General features: G+C 46.1%; 1 protein-coding gene across 2 annotated transcripts; it reads right to left on the bottom strand.

Annotated features, from left to right (window-relative positions):
* Positions 1-14526: 14526 nt before the first annotated feature.
* On the bottom strand, positions 14527-19775 carry Nupr1l (nuclear protein transcriptional regulator 1 like). Of its 2 annotated transcripts, NM_001359308.1 has the most exons (5): positions 19394-19775; positions 17369-17417; positions 17102-17230; positions 16911-16994; positions 14527-14714 (listed from the first exon to the last, which is right to left on the bottom strand). In NM_001359308.1, the coding sequence occupies exon 1, from the start codon at positions 19721-19723 to the stop codon at positions 19415-19417; it is 309 nt and encodes a 102-aa protein (NP_001346237.1). In that variant the 5' UTR covers positions 19724-19775; the 3' UTR covers positions 14527-14714; positions 16911-16994; positions 17102-17230; positions 17369-17417; positions 19394-19414. The 2 variants fall into 2 exon arrangements, with proteins under 2 accessions (NP_001346237.1, NP_081192.2); NM_026916.3 differs by lacking the exons at positions 14527-14714; positions 16911-16994 and having other exon boundaries at positions 17034-17230.

Here is a 19775-nt window from a genome sequence, read left to right as displayed (position 1 = left end):
CACAAAAAAGAAAGGCAATGAGCACAGTAAACGTGCTTGCTGTAGTCACAGTGAACTGAGAGAGAAAAAGAAACAGAGTGAAGAGACTGAGATGCACCAAGAACTGAAGAAATCAGGTACGGCAGGGCTGGGCTGGGCTTCGCTGGCTCTTTTGGAAAAGCTCTTGCCGATGGTGCACCAGGCCCTGGGTTTGGTGCCCCAAATCACAAAATATCAAGCAAGAAGACTCTTTAGCCAGGTGTGGTCACATATGTCTGGAATCACAGCACTCCGGAGACAGAGGCAGGAGGATGGAGCCTTCAGGAGCAGCTCCAGTTTCATGTTGAGCTCAAAGTTAGCCCGAGCTACATGAGATCCAGTCTCTATAATCCAAAACCAAACCAAACCAAACCAAACCAAACCACCACCACCAAAAAAAAAAAAAAAAAAAACCCTGCAAAACCCTGAGATAAGAAGGATTTGGGGATAGTGGAAAGAAATATGCTCAAGATACATTGAATAGATCTATGAAATTGTCAGGCAACAGATTTTAACATTACTCTTTGTTTTGTTTTGTTTTCCCAGACAGGATTTCTCTGTATAATCCTGGCTGTCCTGGAACTCACTCTGTAGACAGGCGCTGGCCTCGAACTCAATGATCCCCTGCATCTGCCCCTGGAGTGCTGGGATTATGCACCACCACAACTTGGCTAAAAATACTATATATTTTTTTAAGTAAAGAAAAAATAAGTTAGCGAAAATTGGGATTGTTATTTGGGACCATTCTCCCCTCAACAGTAAGAGAACCTAAAAACTAATCAGGAAATTTTGGTAGAGCTATAGAAAAATGAATCCTTCATCAAGGGACATATCATATGTCTGTAAAAATTAATATAGAATTGGCTTAGGCCTGGTGCTTCTAAGCTTTTCAACTTGAAAGATAAAGGCAGCATTCCCCTAACCTTTGCACTTGGTGCAGCCAACTATGGAGGCCTAATTCCCCTGGAGCTGGATTACAGACAGTTGTGTGCTGTTTAACGTCCATTCAGAGAACTGATCTCAGTCCTCCGCAAGAGCAGCACACACTCTTGGCCACTCAGCTATCTCTGGGGCCTCCTTAATTTATTTACTATTTTATTTTTAAAATTTATTTACTTATTTTATGTATGTGAGTACACTGTAGCTGTACAGATGGTTGTGAGCCTTCATGTGGTTGTTGGGAATTGAATTTTTAGGACCTCTTCTTGCTCCAGTTGGCCCCGCTCGCTCAGTCCCTGCTTGCTCTGGCCCAAAGAATCATTTATTATTATACATAAATACACTGTAGCTGACTCTTCTGCTGTGTCAGATCTTATTATGGGTGGTTGTGAGGCACCATGTGGTTGCTGAGATTTGAACTCAGAACCTCTGGAAGAGCAGTCTTCCCCACTGAGCCATCTCCCCAGCCCTATTTACTTTTTGTTTGTTTGTTTGTTTGTTTTCAAGACAGGGTTTCTCTGTATAGCTCTGGCTGTCCTAGAACTCACTCTGTAGACCAGGCTGGCCTCAAACTCAGAAATCTGCCTGCCTCTGCCTCCCAAGAGCTGAGATTATAGGTGTGCGCCACCACCACCCGACCTTCTGTTGAGGTTTTGTGTTTTACTGTTTATTGTAATACTAAATGCTGGACTCCAAGATTTGGAGTCTGCAGGTAGCCTGAGGGACCCTCAGTTTATTCTGATTGGTAAATAGAGATGCCAGTAGTCACTAACTGGGGAAAAGAGACATAGGTTTTGGTTTCCTGGGCACGCGACCATGAGGAGGAGGAAGAAGAGGGTAAGAGAGACAGAAGACCTGCCATGGGAGAGAGGAACAGAGAGAGCTGCCATGGGTTAGGAGGGACCCAGAGAACATGGCCCAGAGGGCTGCCTAATGGGAGCTAAGAGCAGCCCCGATGGAACATAGAAAGTAATAACTTGGGTTATGGATAGAAAGTAGATTCTAACAGGGTAGGCAGCTGCATAAGGCATATTAAAATATAAAGGCTGTGTGTGTGTGTGTGTGTGTGTGTGTGTGTGTGTGTGTGTGTGTGTGTCTTTCATCCAGGAACATAAATGGTCAAAGGCAGGAAGGAATCCCACACCGGGATTTTTAAAATACTTTTCACAACAGCTTCTTCTTCAGTCCCTGCCTCCAGCTTCCTACTCTGACCTCTCTCCGTGGTGGACTTTAAACTGCAAAGTGAAATTAAGCCTTTCCCTCCCAAGCTGCTCTGGGTCTCATTACACCAACAAATACTCTGAACTAAGACACCAAGGAGGCATTTTTACACACCGAGGCGTCTCCATGGTCCCATAAAAAAAAAAATTATGTTAGCAGAGCAGAGGCAGGCAGATTTCTGAGTTCGAGGCCAGCCTGGTCTACAGAGTGAGTTCTACCAGCCAGGGCTACACAGAGAAACCCTGTCTCGAAAACAAAACAAAACAAACAAACAAACAAACCAAAAAACCCATGTTTTAAATTAAGCATTTATTGAGGATAAACCAAAGAAATAATAGTTGTTCGTTTATATACTAGATATCTTGCATGCACTGTAATCTACATGTCAGTCTTTTTTTTTAAATTTATTTATTGTATGTATGTGAGCACACTGTCACTGTCTTCAGACACACCAGAAAAGGACATTGGATCCCATTCCAGATGGTTGTGAGCCACCATGTGGTGGCTGGGAATTGAACTCAGGACCTTTGGAAGAGCAGCCAGTGCTCTTAACCGCTGAGCCATCTCTCCAGCCCCTACATACCAGTCTTTGAAGTACAGATTATAACCATTTCCCAGAAAAGGAAACTGAGGTTCATGAGTATTTCTTTAAAATTTTTAAAAATTACTTTATTATTTTATGTGCATGTTTTGTCTACATGTATGTTTGTACATCACGTGTGTACACTGCCGTTTGAGGCCAGAAGAGGGTGTTGGATGCATCTGACATTGGAGTTCTAGATGGTTCTGAGCCACGATGTGGGTTCTGGGACCTCATTCTCTGAAATAGTGCCAGGACTCATGACCACTGACCCATCACACTGGCCCTCATGACTGCTTCTTAATTTTCTGATGACATGGTAAGTGAGGGCAGAGTTCAGACTTTTCTTGAGGCCCAGACCTTCTGCCAGCTTCATCAAGTTTAACCCTCACATGTATGCTTATGTGCACTCATGTGCCTGACCCACCTCTCTACAATATCACCTCAGCCCAGGGCGGGAACTAGCTACGGCCAAACAGATACAATTCCCACTTCCTGACGGAAGCTGTTACTCAATAGCTCCGTGTTTGGCAAATAGCTGATGATTCCATTCTGAATATGGTCTTAAAGGAAGCAATCAAGTGCAGGGCCTCTTGCTCTGCATGGAAGGAAGTGACATCCAGGCAAAGTCCTCTTGACTCATGACTGCCTTCAGTAATCTTTTTTTTTTTAAGTTTTTTTTAAAATTTATTTTATGTATGTGAGTACACTGTAGCTATCTTCGGATCTCTTTACAGATGGTTTGGAGCCACCATGTGGTTGCTGGGAATTGAACTCGGGTCCTCAGTCAGTGCTCTTAACCACTGAGCCATCTCTCCAGCACCCCCCCCTTTTTTTTTTTTTTTGGTAATCTTATATTAGTAACAGTACATTGTACATATTTAGGGGTTTTTGTTTGTTTTGTTATTTATTTATTTATGTTTCTCAAGACAGGATTTCTCTGTATAGCCCTGGCGCTGTCCTGGAACTCACTCTGTAGACCAGGCTGGCCTCGAACTCAGAGATCTGCCTGCCTCTGCCTCCCAAGTTCCGGGATTAAAGGCATGCGCCACCATTGCCCAGCTATTTTTCTGTTTTTTTGTTTTGGTTTGGTTTTTCGAGACATGGTTTCTCTGTATAGCGTAAGGACTTGCTCATTCTGTAGCTCAAGCTAGCCTGGAACTCACTACTGAGCCCAGACTGACCTCAAAATCATGAAGTCTTCTTGGCTTAGCCTCCCAAGTGCTGGGATCACAGACGTGTGCTACCACATCTGACTTTTCTTTAATGTTTGCTGATAGTGATTTCAAAATCCCAAGGAAATGTATCAGTTTTGCTATGTTTAAATATTCTGTTACAATGGATATATGTGTGTGTATATATATATACACATACATGTACACACACACATATATAAAACCTTCCTTCATCCTCTTCATCCCTTACTATTTATGGGGGGTAGGTTCAAGATCAAAATCTGCTGATGTTCAATTACCTTAATTAAGTTGGAGTAGTGTCTATGAAATTCCGGCTTATGGGATAGCTCCATGAGAAAATGAACTTGCCAGGAAATGTGACGACCTGAGTTCAGTCTCTGGAGCCTTAGCCATAGGAGAAAAGAACTGAATCCTGCAAGTAAGTTGTTCTCTAATCTCCACAAGCATGCCGTGGAGACACACACACACACACACACACACACACACACACCTCTGTTGTATCTCATGGGGTACTGGGATGAGAGCTTCCAGTCAAGTACTCTACCACTGTGCTACATTGTCAGCCATGTTTCAGATTTTGAGATTGGTTCAAGCTAAATTGCTTGGTAGTGGTTCATCTTCATTGTCAACTCAATGGGATTTAGAATCATCCTGGGACTATACCTCTGAGGGTATCTAGGAGGCTATTTCTTTTCTTTTCCTTTCATTTCTTTTCTTTTCTTTTTTATGTCTATTTTTTCCAAATATATATATATATGCTATGTGTATAAGCTGCACATAGCATATTCCGTAAGCTAATTAATGTTCTTCCTAACAAGATCTTTGCCTTCACCATTTTAAAAGGCCTGTTGTCATGACCTCTGACTGCAAATGTTTAGTTTAGTGACAGGCTGTAACAAAAGAGATTTGTTTCACGAGGGCAAGGACAGTCCCTGGAATGCTTTCCCTTTTGCAAGATAGAGCAAGGTATCTTATAAAATACATGCCAATGAGGCTATTTCCAGAAAGGTTTAACTAAGGACTCGACCTGTATGTGGACAGCATCATCCGTGGGCCAGGATCCTGTACTGAACCAAGGAAGAAAGCAGGTCAGCTATTCATCTTGCTCTGTTTCCTGACTGAGGATGCAATATGGCCGCTGCCTCATGCTCCTGTAAACCTGCCTTCCCCACTGGATGGACTATCCCTCCAAACTATGAGCCACAATAACGTCTTTGTTCCTTCAGTTAGTTGCAGGTCTTCAACCATAGCAATAAGAGACATGACTAATAAGTTACCAAGGCTGGCCTTGAATGTGACGTCCTCGTGCTTCAGACTCGTAAGTAGCTGAAATTGCAGGCATACATGTGTACCATGCCTGGTTCCACCTATCGTCTTTACATCACCTCTAGATCCTTACAGAAGTTAGTACCGTCATAAGTGATCTTTTAAAAATTATTTTTTATTGCATTGTTTAGGGAGCAATGAAAAATATTCAATACACAACTCCCCCACCACATTGATACATAATTATATTTTTGAAGATTTGTTTTTTTTTAAGATTTATTTATTTATTATATGTAAGTACACTGTAGCTGTCCTCAGATACTCCAGAAGAGGGCATCAGATTGCATTAAGGATGGTTGTGAGCCACCATGTGGTTTCTGGGATTTGAACTCTGGACCTTCGGAAGAGCAATCGGGTGCTCTTACCCACTGAGCCATCTCACCAGCCTGAAGATTTGTTTTTAAACATGTGTACTGTGTTTGAGAGTGTATGTCATGTATGTACATGTATGTGTGTGCCCTCAGAGGCTAGAAGTGTCGGGAGTTGGAGTCATAGGCACTGTGAACTGCCTGAGATGGGTGCTGGGAACGGAATTCAGGTCCACTTAGCTATCATTCTAGTAAATATTTATTTACATTTGTGTGTATGAGTGTGTTATTATCTATATGTATGTACACCATGTGTGTGCTTACAGAAGCCAGAGAGGGCATCAGATCCTTTGGAACTGGAGTTACAAATGGCCATGAACCACCATGTGGGCCCCAAAAATAAATCCTGAGCCCTCTGCAAGAGAGGCAAGTGCTCTTAGCCACTGAGCCATCTCTCTAGCTCCTTCCCAAATGTTTTTCTTATTTTTATTTGTTTCCATGTACGTATGTGTGTATGCCTGTGTGTGTGACTGTGCAGGTGCCTGAGGAGGCCAGAAGAGGGCACTGGCTACCCCAGAGCTGAAGTCAAAGAGGGTGTGTATTCGGTGCTGAGAATTAAGCTGGCTCTTTGCAAGAATAAATAGTAAGTGCTCAACCACTGAGCTCTCTCCTTAGCCCTGGTCCAGGTTATTTTTGACCCATGTTTAATTTTATAGATACAGGAGGAGGATAAAAAGAGACATATATGCCGGGCGGCGTGGTGGTGCATGCCTTTAATCCTAGCACTCAGGAGGCAGAGGCAGGCGGATTTCTGAGTTCGAGGCCAGCCTGGTCTACAAAGTGAGTTCCAGGACATCCAGGGCTATACAGAGAAACCCGGTCTCAAAAAAAAAAAAAAGAGAGAGAGAGAGAGAGAGAGAGAGAGAGACACATATGTACACTATTACTAGCAAAAGCTTAAGTCACTGACCCAGAAATACCAGTGCTAGGTCAGAAGTCAAAAAAGGACACAGTCATAATCATAAAGGAATGTTGTTGGTCCTGTCTCCATTGTACATACCTTCTGGAAACACCCTAAGGCACGAGTTACACATTTCTTGCCTGTCCCCAATCGGATCTTCCTCAGATATGGCAGCTTTTTTTTTTTTTTTTGATTTTATTTTAGTTTACTCATGTGAGTACACTGTTATTCTCTTCAGATACAGCAGAAGAGGGCATCAGATCCCATTACAAGTGGTCGTGAGCCACCATGTTGTTGCTGGGAATTGAACTCAGGACCTCTTGGAAGAGTAGTCTGTGCTTTTAACCACTGAGCCATCGCTCCAGCCCTATAGCAGTCCTTTTAAATTACATTTTAACTTATTTACTTTTGGGGACGATGCACACATCATGACTCCTGTGTGGATCCTAGTGCCCTGGAGGCAGGGGCAGGTGACTCTCTGTGAGTTTTAGACCAGTCTGGTTGACACAGTGAGTTCCAGAGCAGCCAAGACTACACACTGAGACCCTTTCTTCCTTTTTTTTTTTTTAAACATTCTGTTTTTTAAGATTTATTTTTTTTTATTTATATGAGTACACTGGTGCTGTCTTCAGACACACACTAGAAGAGGGCATCAGATCCCATTACAGATGGTTGTGAGCCACCATGTGGTTGCTGGTAATTGAACTCAGGACCTCTGGAAAAGCAGTCAGTGCTCTTAACCGCTGAGCCATCTCTCCAGCCCGAGACCCTTTCTTAACAAGAATATGGCCTTTTCAAGAGATAGAGACAGGGATGGAGAGATGGCTCAGTGGTTAAGAGCACCGACTGCTCTTCCAAAGTTCAAATCCCAGCAACCACATGGTGGTTCACAACCATCCATAATGAGATCTGACTCCCTCTTCTGGAGTGTCTGAAGACAGCTACATATAATAAGTAAATAAATTAATTAAAAAAAAAAAGATAGAGACAGACACTCTCTGTGAGTTCAAGACTAGCCTTTTCTACATAGTGAGCTCCAGGCCAGAGCCAGGCCTACACTAAAGAAAAAAAAAAAAAAAAAAAAAGAATATTGCCTTAAAGGAGGCATGATAATACATGTTTATCATCTCAACATTCAGGAGGCAAAGGAAGATAAAAAGGTTTGCTGAGGGTATACCTCAGATAGAGCACGGAGTTAATTCCCAGAGCCATAAATTAATATTTAAACACTAGCATCTACATGTGGTTCTCAATCTTCCTAATGCTGCAAGCTTTTAAAACAGTTCCTTTTGTTGTTTTGAACCGCCTCCCGCATCTACAAAATTGTTTTCATTGCTATTCCCTAACCGTATTTTGCTGCTGTTATGAATCATAATGGAAATATCTGATATACAGAATATCTAATCTGCAACCTCTATGAAAGGATCTTTTTTTTTTTCTTAGATTTATTATAAGTACACTGTAGCTGTCTTCAGACACTTCAGAAGAGGGCATCAGATCTCATTAAAGATGGTTGTAAGCCACCATGTTGTTGCTGGGATTTGAACTCTGGACCTTCAGAAGAGCAGTCAGTGCTCTTAACGGCTGAGCCATCTCTCCAGCCCTGAAAGGTCATTTGACATGTAACAGGATCATGACGCCCAGGTGGGGAACCATTGCTTTATGCTAATTCAAGAAGCAGCTACCATTCCTAAACTGAAAAAGAATGTCCAAAAAGAGATTCATTTCGCGGGGCGTGGTGGCGCACGCCTTTAGTCCCAGCACTCGGGAGGCAGAGGCAGGTGGATTTCTGAGTTTGAGGCCAGCCTGGTCTACAGAGTGAGTTCCAGGACAGCCAGGGCTATACAGAGAAACCCTGTCTCGAAAAAAACCAAAAGAGAGAGAGAGAGAGAGAGAGAGAGAGAGAGATTCATTTCATTTCTCGGAGATGTCCACGTCACCTTGGAGAGGACACAGTCCTAAGATAGAATGTCAGAAGAGTCACTATGAGTCAGGGAGATCATCCACTCTGTGAAATTTACCAAGTCTCTGCCCCCAAAGATGCTAGATTAAATTTTTGGTTTTGAGACAGCCTAGCCTGGCCCCATCATCTTGCTACGCAGCTGAGGATGACCTGGAAAACCTGATCCTCCTGCCTCCGGGAGCTCTGGGATTAACGGGTATTTGCTACCACACCTGACTTCTCTCTTGCACTTTCTGGCCTTGAATTTATGTACTGCCACAATGTTCCCTTCTGTTGTAACCGAAGGCCAGGAGAGGGTGGGGACGTGGCTTAGTGGGAAGACCTTGTCTAGCCTGTTAAAGATGCGTTCCCATCACCGGGGTGGGGGTGGGGGTGAGGGAGAGAGGGTGCGGGAGAGCAATTCCTTCCCCAGGAGTCTCCTCTCTCCCTGCCTTCTCCCATATTCACTAGTTTTCCTCTCTGCTTTATCTTTAATCACCCCCTCCCTGCCCAGTGGTTCTTTCTTGCCAGCATTTAAGCTACTCTTGTTAGTTCACATATAAAAGCCTTTCCTAAATCCCAGCGTACTCCCCTAGGTCTCCAGCACACACACTGAGCCATGTGCTCCTGATGTCTTTCCCATACAGCCTGAATGAGGAAAAGGAACATATCACTCTTCATTGAAATAGCAAGAGGGAAGAACTCCAAACTCCTTATCCATTCCCGCTCTGCCCTGTCTTCATACGAGCGAGAGCATGTGTGAGAGGGCTGGAGAGACGGCCCAGCAGTTAACAACACTTGTTGCTTTTGCGGAGAGACCAAGGGGAGGATCAACGTGGCATATGCTCCAATGATGACCCAGACCTCTACCTCCTGGGGAGCCGGTGCCCTCTTCTGACTCCCTTGGGAACTCTCACACATTTGCCTAGACACACACCTACACATGGATTAAAAATAAAAATAAGGCCGGGCAGTGGTGCTGCATGCTTTTAATCCCAGCACTTGGGAGGCAGAGAGGCAGGTGGATTTCAGAGTTTAAGGCCAGCCTGGTTTACAGAGTGAGTTCCACGACAGCCAGGGCTTGGGCTACACAGCGAAACCCTGTCTCGAAAAAAGCCAATAAACAAACAAACAAATAAATAAATGATATAAATCTTAGGCCTAGAGAGTTGGTTCAGCAGTTAAGAAGAGAACTGGCTGCTCTTCCAGAGGACCTAGGTTCAACATGGCTGCCGCTCACAACCCTCAGTAACTCCAGGCCTTATTTCATAGATCAGGCTGGCCTCAAACTCAGATATCTACCTGCCTCCGCCTCCGCCTCCGCCTCCGCCTCCGCCTCCGCCTCCGCCTCCGCCTCCGCCTCCGCCTCCGCCTCCGGCCTCCGGCCTCCGCCTCCGCCTCCGCCTCCAGAATGCTGAGGTAAAGGCCTGCAGCACCAGACCCAGCTGAAAGGTATGGTAGAAAAGTGTAGTAGACTGGTCTAGAGACGAACAGAGGAGCCACGTGGGTCTTACGGACATAGTCTTAGGTGCATCAACACCCAAGGGGGTCGAGACCCACAGGTTGAGAACCGCTGCTCTTATACAGTAACAATAAGCTTTAAATTTTTTTTTTTTTTAATGTACGATTATGACATGGAGCATCATCACACTGCTCGAAGCTGAGAGCTGTGATGGGTTTTGTTGGCACTTCCAGAGTTTGAACCTAGGGCCTCACAAATGCTGGGCAAGTGCTCTGCCACCCAGTGCTGTCCCCAACTCCTGGAACTCTTTTTGGTTTTACTCTTTCTTTGCCATGTGATGTGTTTGCATCTATGCACGCACATGTGTGGAAAACAGGTAGAGCCTGTGGGGAACAGAGATTGGAGTCGAGTGTCCTCCTCAGCCTACACCTTACATACAGAGGAAGGAGGTCTCAGCTGAATCCAGGGCTTGCTGATTTCATGACTCTAACCAACCTAACGCTAAGTAAACCAACTCTAAGTAGGCTAAGCAGCTTGCTGCCTCTTAGCTGTCTCCCATGCACTGGGGGACAAGAGGAAGGCCAGATTGCCCCTCAGCCATTTACACGGATGCTGGGGGTCAAAACGCAGGTTATCAGGCATGCTGGACAGGCATTTTGGTTTCTACTCTAAGTACTTTTTAAAAAAAATATGGATTCTGTAAAATAAATTCACACAAGACAGTTTTAGGCCTAAATTTGGAATTATATATGTTTCTCTTGTCTGTGAATGCAGTTTTTAAAGCTAAATTAAGACAATTCCTTTCATTTATCACGACCCATTTTAGCTCCTTTTTCAATATAGGATTTTGTGGAGAGCTCTTGGTGCCGATTCAAGAATATTGGCGAGAATTTGATAGTGGGCTAGAAGAAAGAAGTAGGCTTGAGATCTCAATCATCTTGAGTCCCTAAGTACCATGGGATGTTTGTCTATGCCTTGCTTGATCCTTGACTACTTTGTTCTTGGCCTGGATCTGACCCTATTCTTCCCATAGACCTTGAATAACATAACAGCAGACTGAAAAAATTAAAGCCACTTCAGCACTTGCTGGGGTCATAGTGAAAGAACCTAGTGGGGAAACCCCCACTCAGCTCCCGATTCGGCGTGCACCCAAGAATCACGAATAGAACACACCTTGATGTAACAACACGAGGTATTTTAATGGCGGAGCTCCGGGTCGAAACATATCTCACACAGGAGACAGTGGATTCGACCACGAGGCTTGGAAGCTAGGGGTTTTTATAGAAAAGGAGTGGGGCTGGGGGAGGAATTGGCACGCGCGGTTTCACATGATTGGTCCATTTAAACATCAGCAGCCTGTAACATTTAACTTAGGTCAGAGGGGTGGGAGCTAGGGAGGCGATGGGCCTGCCCGGGCATGTCCTGGTCTGTTCTGCTATGTTCTCAGCCCCAGGTTTCAAAGCTCACAAACAACTCTTTGGGCTATTTGACATACATTACATGAATCACAGGTCTCAAGTTTTATTTCCTTTTAATAGCACAATGTTGTCTATCTTTTTCCCTTAATCCTCAACTCCCCCTCCACCATCCCCCACCCCCCACCCTTCTAGACCCTATTGACTGAGCTGCCTTGCTCAGGGCTTGTGTTTCAAGTTAGGCTAGTAGCCACTGATAATTTTAGAAGTTTATTAAAGTCAGGTGTGTTTGTAGTGCATACGTGTAAATCCTAGCACATGAAAGGCACATACAGCTCACTACAAATTCAAGACCAGCCCAGGCTACATGGTAAGCCCCTTTTCTCAACTATAAACATTTTTTATTGGATGGCAGCTGTGATGATTTGGAGCCACAGCAAGCAAATAAAACAAGTTTATCCCTATACAATTTAAATTTCAAGGTAGGGTATTGAGTGATTTTTTCCCCCCCCCGTAGGACATCTATGTGTCCCAGATAGAGAATGAATGACATGGTTTGGTGAACTAAGTTCCCTGGAGTCACCTGGAGGAGTAAAAAAATGGGACATGAGAGGGAGTGACAAACCATGACACAAAAAGCCCACTCTAGCCAGGCACGCCTTTAATCTTCAATCCCAGGACTTGGCAGAAGCAGGTGGATCTCTGCGAGTTCCAGGACAGCCGGGGCTATTACACAGACAAACCCATCTCAAAAAACCATGCATAAAATAAAAAGCCCACTGCAGATGTCAAGGGCGGTGGAGGAAAGCTGAATCCCCTGGATTCCGTGAACAAATTCCCGGCATCCTCTCCGCCCTGGATCTCCACCGCATTGTTTCTCCAGCCCCCAAATTAATGACCCCACCCCCACCCCAGATAGGGTTCTGTTTGCCCAGGGTGGCCTCAAACAAGCATAACCTTGAGTACTCCTGCCACCAGCTGCGAGCACTAGAAGTAAGGGGACCAGATTATTAACCTCAAGGGGGAACCTGTTGGTTTTTGTTGTTGTTGTTTGTTTGTTTTTCGAGACAGGGTTTCTCTGTGTAGCCCTGGCTGTCCTGGAACTCACTCTGTAGACCAGGCTGGCCTTGAACTCAGAAATCCGCCTGCCTCTGCCTCCAGAGTGCTGGGACTAAAGGCGTGCGCCACCACCGCCCGGCTGAACCTGTTGAATCTTGTGTTTGGCGGGCTGCCTTGCCTGAGACTTGGAACCGCCCCTCCTTCCTCTGGGAGGGGATGCTGTAGTTCAGAGGGAACAGCTTTGCAAGGGGAGACACAGGCTGACCTAAATCACATGGCGATGACTTGGAGAAAGAGCTGCTTGAGGTGGGGACTTAGGAGAGTGAGCCAGGGGGCTGGAGAGATGGCTCAGAGGTTAAGGGCACTGGCGTTCTTCCTGCGGTCCTGAATTCAATTCCCAGCAACCACATGGTGCTTCATAGTATTGATACTGGGATCTGGCATGCAGACAAAATAGTGTATACATATTAAATAAAATGAGAGAGAGAGAGAGAGAGAGAGCGGGAGCGAGCTCAGGTCATGACTCTGGTTTTTCGAGACAGGGTTTCTCAGTATATAGCCCTGGCTATCCTGGAACTCACTCTATAGAGACCAGGCTGGCCTCAAACTCAGAAATCTGCCTTGCCTCTGCCTCCCAAGTGCTGGGATTAAAAGGCCTGCACCACTATTGCCTGGCTGGGTCAGGACTCTTAAGAATGGTATCTGTGAGCCGGGAGGTGGTTGTGTATGCCTTTAATGCCAGCACCTGTGGGCAGGTGGATCTCTGAGTCACGCATGTGCAGACAGTACTTGTGGAAGTCAGAGGGCAAATTTGAGGAGTCTGTTCTCTCCTTCGATCATGAGGGTTGCAGGGATTGACCTCAGGTCATCATTTGGCAACAGGCCCCTTTATCCACTGAGCTGCCTATGTTAGCCCAGGGCAGAACTCTTCAACAGGACCAATTGAATAGAGTCCTTGATGAATCAGGAAAGCAAGCCACGTCTTTGTTTGTTTTGGTTTTGTGTTTCAAGCCAGGGGCTCTCTGTGTGACAACCTTGGCTGTCCTGGAATTTACTATGACCAGGCAAGCCTCGAACTCACAGAGGTCCAACTGCCTCTGCCTCCTAAGTGCTGGGACTAATGGTGTGCACCACCGCTGCCACTGCCGGGCTCCCAGATTCCCTTTTAAGGCTTATTCATTTTTATGTGTATGAGCAGCAGTTCTCAACGTGTGGGTGGCAAACATCACTGCCTGGCTGCCCTGTTGTTATTAAGGATGTGAGCATTTCAGGAGGAGGGAACAGCAGTTATAAAGACGCCCAAGAGTCCATGATTTAGAAGTGACAATTGGGATGAAATGCTCGTCTTGTTTTGGGGTATGTGATGTTAGGGATTGAACATGAGGGACGAGGCACACATTAAATAGCATTTGTACCAACTGTGTTAGATAACCTTGATTTCTGGAATATTATGCTTTTAGCCTACCCACAGGTTGAGAACCAATGATCATACGCATAAAAATAAATAAGCCTTGTGGGGTTGGGGGGAGCAGGAGAGATGGAGATGGCTCAGTGGTTAAGAGCACTGGCTGCTCTTCCAGAGGGAGGTCTGGAGTTCAATTCCCAGCAACCACATGGGGAGCCATGACCAACTATAAAGGGATCTGATGCCCTCTTCTGGCAGTCAGGTGTACTTGCAGGCCAAGCACTCGGAGGTGGAGGGTGGGGGGGTAAAGTGTGGGAAGCCAGGCAATGGTGGCTCACACTTTTAGTCCCAGCACTTGGGAGGCAGAGGGAGGAGAATCTCTGTGAGTTCCAAGCAACCCAGTCTACAGAGTGAGCTGCAGGACAGCCCAGGCTAGCTACACACAGAAACCCTGTTTCCAGGTTGGGGGTGGGGGTGGTGGTGGTGGTGGTGGTAGATGAGCCTCTGTTAAGAATTTTCATTTTCAAAAATATTGTTAAGCCCAGCCTGGTGGTACATGTCTTTAATTCCAATATTTACTAGAAATGGGTGGATCTCTGTGAGTTTGGTGCCAGCCAGGGCTACATAGGAAAGCCTTGCCTTATACAAAAACAAAAACAAAAGAAAAACAGAAAAGGTTGTTAAAATATGGACTGGCTTAAGCATACTTTTTATCATACCCCAAAGATAAACCCTAGGTATAACTGAACATGAAATCATCACTGTTGCCCTGACAACAGGAGCATAATTGCTAGGACCAGGTCACTTGGTTTACTCCTGGGTGATCTCTGCGTGTTACTCACACCGTGTTTGTTCTAGTTTCCTTTCTGTTGTGAAAATAATCTGGAAAAAAAAAAGGCAACAGGAAAGGGTTTATTTGGGTTACACTTATAGGCCACAGGCCATCTTGGAGGGAAGTCAGGGGAAGAACTTAAGCAGAAGCTTAAAGCTGAAGCCACAGAGGAACCATGCTTGCTGTACCACTTCAGCTACCTATCTGTTACATCTGAGGGTTTCACTAGGTAGCCTTGGCTGGCCAGGAACTCAGTATGTAGACCAGGCTAAGCCTCAAACCCTGACTCTGCCTCCAGAGTGTTGAGATTAAAGCCATTAAAGACACCAAGACAGGTTCAGCCAGTTTCTCCAGTCCAATTACACCGTCCCAGGGAATGGTGCTGCCCACAGTAGACTGGATTCTTTCTACTCAGTTATCAAGACACCCTCCCACCCACCACTGCCTTTGTTGGTGTGACAATCTTATACCTAGGGACTCCTTGCTGAGGCTTCCTTTCTCAGCTAACTCCAGACTGTGACAAAGTGAGCATTAAATCTAACTAGAGGCCTGGAGAGACAGCTCGGGGGTTAATACTAGTGTTCTGTAGTTTCAAAATTATATGAAGTTTGGTTTTGAGTATCCACCCTGCCTGCCCTTGGTTTTGAGTACTCACAGTGGACAGCTTACAACTAACTGTAATAATTACATCTCCAAGGGGATTTAGCATTCTCTTCTGGCTGCCAGAATACACCTGATATATATAGACAGACAGACACTTATTTTTAAAAAGCTAACTTGGAAATTATGAGAATCTCATTTTTTTTTTCGAGACAGGGTTTCTCTGTATAGTCCTGGCTGATCCTGGAACTCACTCTGTAGACCAGGCTGGCCTCGAACTCAGAAATCCACCTGCCTCTACCTCCGGAGTGCTGGGTTCAAAGGCATGCGCCACCATGCCCAGCGAGAATCTCATGTTTTAAGATAGGGACAGCAGCACCCATGTCAAAGAACTGTTGTGAGACCAAAGGGAACCCAGCAACTGTTGAATATCGCCTACTGTTAGTGTTGGCACAGGGTCTTACCAACTCCAAGCCTGGCCCTCAACTCACAATCAATGACCATAAACTTCTAATCTTTGATTCTGTAACTCCCAAGTCCTGGAACTTTAGGCACATGCTACCTACCACATGCCCAATTAATGCAGATTCTGTGGCTTGAATCCAGAGCATCATGCATACTGGACACACTCTACCAACTGAACTGTATCTCCAGTTCTGACAATATCTTATTGTAACACATATTAAAACCTTCAGCCTGATGCCGGGCAGTGGTGGTGCACGCCTTTGATCCCAGCACTCGGGAGGCAGAGGCAGGTGGATTTCTGAGTTCAAGGCCAGCCTGGTCTACAGAGTGAGTTCCAGGACAGCCAGGGCTACACAGAGAAACCTGGTCTGGAAAAACCGAAAAAGAAAAAGAAAACAACAACAACAACAACAAAATCTTCAGCCTGGGGTGGTGGTGTGTACACACATTTCAGCACTCAGGAAGCAGAGGCAGAGGTAGGCAGATCTCTTGTGAGTTCTTGGCCACCCCAGTTTAATAGCAAATTTTAGGATAGCTATAGTTATATAGAGAGGCTCTGTCTCATTCCCTCCCCTAAACCTAAACAAAAACCAAACTTTCAGAAATGACATTTGTGTAGAATTCTTTCTTGTACAATATCCTATCTTATGTCTCCCCCATTTCACTGTTTGTGGTGGTGGTGGTGGTGGTGGTGTGTGTGTGTGTGTGTGTGTGTGTGTGTATGTGCACACATGCATGTGCATGAGTACCTGTGCCCCCTTCATCCCTCCTCCCACCCCACCCCCGCATTCAAGTGCATGAGGGTGCCCATGTAGAGGCCAATATCAATCCTTTTTTTTTTTTTTTGGTTTTTCGAGACAGGGTTTCTCTGTGTAGCCCTGGCTGTCCTGGAACTCACTTTGTAGACCAGGCTGGCCTCGAACTCAGAAATCTGCCTGCCTCTGCCTCCCTAGTGCTGGGACTAAAGGCGTGCGCCAGCACGCCCAGCTACATCTATCCTTTTTAAAGGCCTGGAACACATAAATCAGGCTATGCTGACTAGCCAGTGAGCCCGGGAATCTTCCTCTACCTCCCAAAGGGTAGCATTTTAAGTGTGGGCCAGCTTTTCAAAAACAGGGCTTTTAAGGATCGAACTCGGGTCCTTGGGCTTTTTGCTGCAATCACGTTAGCAAACCAATTACCTCCTGAGCTTGTGATCGCCTCTTTATATGTCAGAGCCCAGAGAGTTGTGAACTGGAGACCAGTTACCTCCACAGTAACTGGAGCTGGAGGAGGGGAGGGAGAAAAAGCCAGAAGAGTTAAAATACATTCTTGCTGTGCTCTTTTAATTGAAAAACCCTAAAAAAGGCATACACACCAGGAAACTACTTACTTAACAATTAATTAGTGAGGAAAAACACTAGAGCAGTAAACTTAAAACCCTGTCAAAAAGTCCAGGTGACCAGCACGGAGGATCTTGGTTACAGCTGGAAAAGAGTTTTTAACAGGTCTTTCAGGTTTCCTGTAGGAAATAAGATGGAGACAAAAATCAGTGATTTCCCCCAAGTCGTAGGAAGAGCACTAGACACTAGAAGGGGTTTGTTTTCTCTCCTCTGGAGATGAGGTGGTTCACTCTTGCTCGTGAGATTCTGAAACTCACAATAATGCCCAGGCAGGACTCCAACTCAAGATCCTCCTGTCTCAGGTTCCTGAGTGAAAGGAAAAGAGGTCATAGTCACTAGTAGGTTGTTTTGTTTATATCTACACATATATATTTATATAGAATTTGTTTATTTTATATATGAGTACACTTGCTGTCTTCAGACACACCAGAAGAGGGCATCCTATTACAGATGGTTGTGAGGCACCATGTGGTTGCTGATAATTGAACTCAGGAACACTGGAAGAGCAGTCAGTGCTCTTAACCGCTGAGCCATCTCTCCAGCCATATATAAAGATGGCGTCTGGCTGGCCTCCAGCTCTGGGACTAAGGATAAGCATAACCAGGAACTTCCATGAACCTCTATCTCCCGAATATTAAGATGAGGGTCCTATTTACAGAGTGCCAGTGATTAATCCCAGAGTCTTATGCTTACTAAGTGAAAACTATCAACTCAACTGTGCTCTCAGCCTCCCCTTTCCTGTCTCCTATAGGTCAGGCTGGCCCCATACTATGTAGCCAATGGTCTCGAACTTTTTTTTTTTTTCCTGAGACAGGGTTTCTCTGTGTAGCCCTGGATGTTTTGGAGCCCTTCAGTAGACCAGGCTGGCCTCAAACTCAGAAATCTGCCTGCCCCTGCCTCCCAAGTGCTGGGATTAAAGGTGTGCGCCACCACCGCCCAGCAATCTTGAACTTTTAAATGTCTTGTTCATTTTTATGTGTTTAAGTGCGCGTATGTCTGTGTGATATACATGCAGCGTCCTCACAGGGCAGAATAGGGTGTTGGATCCCCCTTGAACTTGAGCTATGGACGGTAACGAGGCATCTAATACAGGTGCGGGGATCCTAAAAGGCAAGAGCTGCAAGGGCTCTTAATGGCTGAGCCATCTCTCCAGCCTCTGACCTTGAACTTCTGACCCACTCTTTCACTTTGCTAGTTCAAAGAGGCATAGAGGTGGGCACTATCATGCCCAGTTTCTGTCTGCTGGCTTGCTGGGTTTTGGTTCTGTCAACTCGACATAAACTAGAGTCATCTGGAAAGATACCTCTATTGTAAGACTGGTCAGAGACAAGTCAGTGCGGGGATTTTTCTCAACGCTCAGCTCACTGTGGGCGGTATCACCCGGGGCTGATAGTCCTGGGAGGTACAAGAAAGGTAACTGAACATGAACCTCTGGGAACTGTGCTTCCGGTTCCTGCCTCTGGGTTCCTGCCCTGACTTCAGGAAGGGCTGTAAGCTTTAAGGTGAAACAACCCCTTTCCTGCCCAAGTTGCAAGCAAAAGTTCACGGTGTTTATTACAGCAATTGGAAGCAAACAAGGAGGAGGGGCAGTTTTGTTTTGGGACAGTGCCTCAAAGAGTGTTCCTGGTTGGCCTCCAATTCCAGCGGTCTCCTGAGCACAGAGGCTGGAGATGGATTACAGGTGTGAGCCACCCTGCCAAGATGGATTTCCTCGGACATTTCCCTATATTTCCAATGTAGACTTTTCTCACACAATTGCAAACTTCCAAACGGTGGAGACTTTCACCAGCAGCCGGGAAACCCCTGGGTCGGGGATCGGGAGCCAGCACAGTTATGATTAACGCTGGGAAGTCTCAGAAGCAGATGACAGGTGAATATGGTGGCCAGACCTGTCATCTCAGGACTAGAGAAGCTGAGGCTTGCTACACACCATGGAATCCTGGGCTACGGGCATCATCAATAAAACAAAACCACACAGCAGGGAATCATGGCCCATGCTTGAAACTTTAGCATTTTAAGGTAAACGCTGGAGGGGTGATGAGTTCGAGGTCAGTTTAGGAGACAGTGTCAGAAATGAGAAGAAAAGGAAAGGAAAAGAGAAGAGAGTAAAAAAAGAATTGGACATTGTGGCTCATGTCTTAGCATCCCAGCCCATCCATGGAAGCTGGATGCAGGACAATCTGGAGTCCAAGGTAATCCTCTGCTACACACTGAGTTCGAGGCCGACCTGAGATATACATTCTACTCCCTACCCAACACCAATGGGCTCCGCCTGCCCATACCCGCTCAAGCGTGGCGTGTGCTCAGGCCAGGCGTGTGCGCGGCCGCGGTTGCAGCTGGCGCTGGCGCCGCTTGCGCTGCCCGTTGAGCAGTATCTGCGCCACCTTGCGCTCGTGGCCGCCGGGCACCGGGTAGTTGGTGCGTAGCTGCTGCTCGCGCCGCGTCCGGCCCTTGCTGCGTCCAGCCCCAGAGGCCGGGAAGTCACGCAGGTAGTAGTAATCCAGGCAGTCGTACACCTCCTCTTCGAAGCCGACGGTGGGCAGCGCCTCCGGCGGCGGCGGGCGGGCTCGAGTCCTTGGGCCGGAGACAGAAGGACGAGTTGGAGGGTCCATCGCCGATGCGCTCCGCCCGCCGCCGCCGCTGGTCACTCCGCCGGAATGCCCC

The sequence above is a fragment of the Mus musculus genome, chromosome 5, assembly GCF_000001635.26.
Source record: "Mus musculus strain C57BL/6J chromosome 5, GRCm38.p6 C57BL/6J".
NCBI classification, from domain to species: domain Eukaryota; kingdom Metazoa; phylum Chordata; class Mammalia; order Rodentia; family Muridae; genus Mus; species Mus musculus.
Note: the sequence above shows the minus strand (reverse complement) of the source record. Positions and strands in the feature narration are given on the sequence as shown.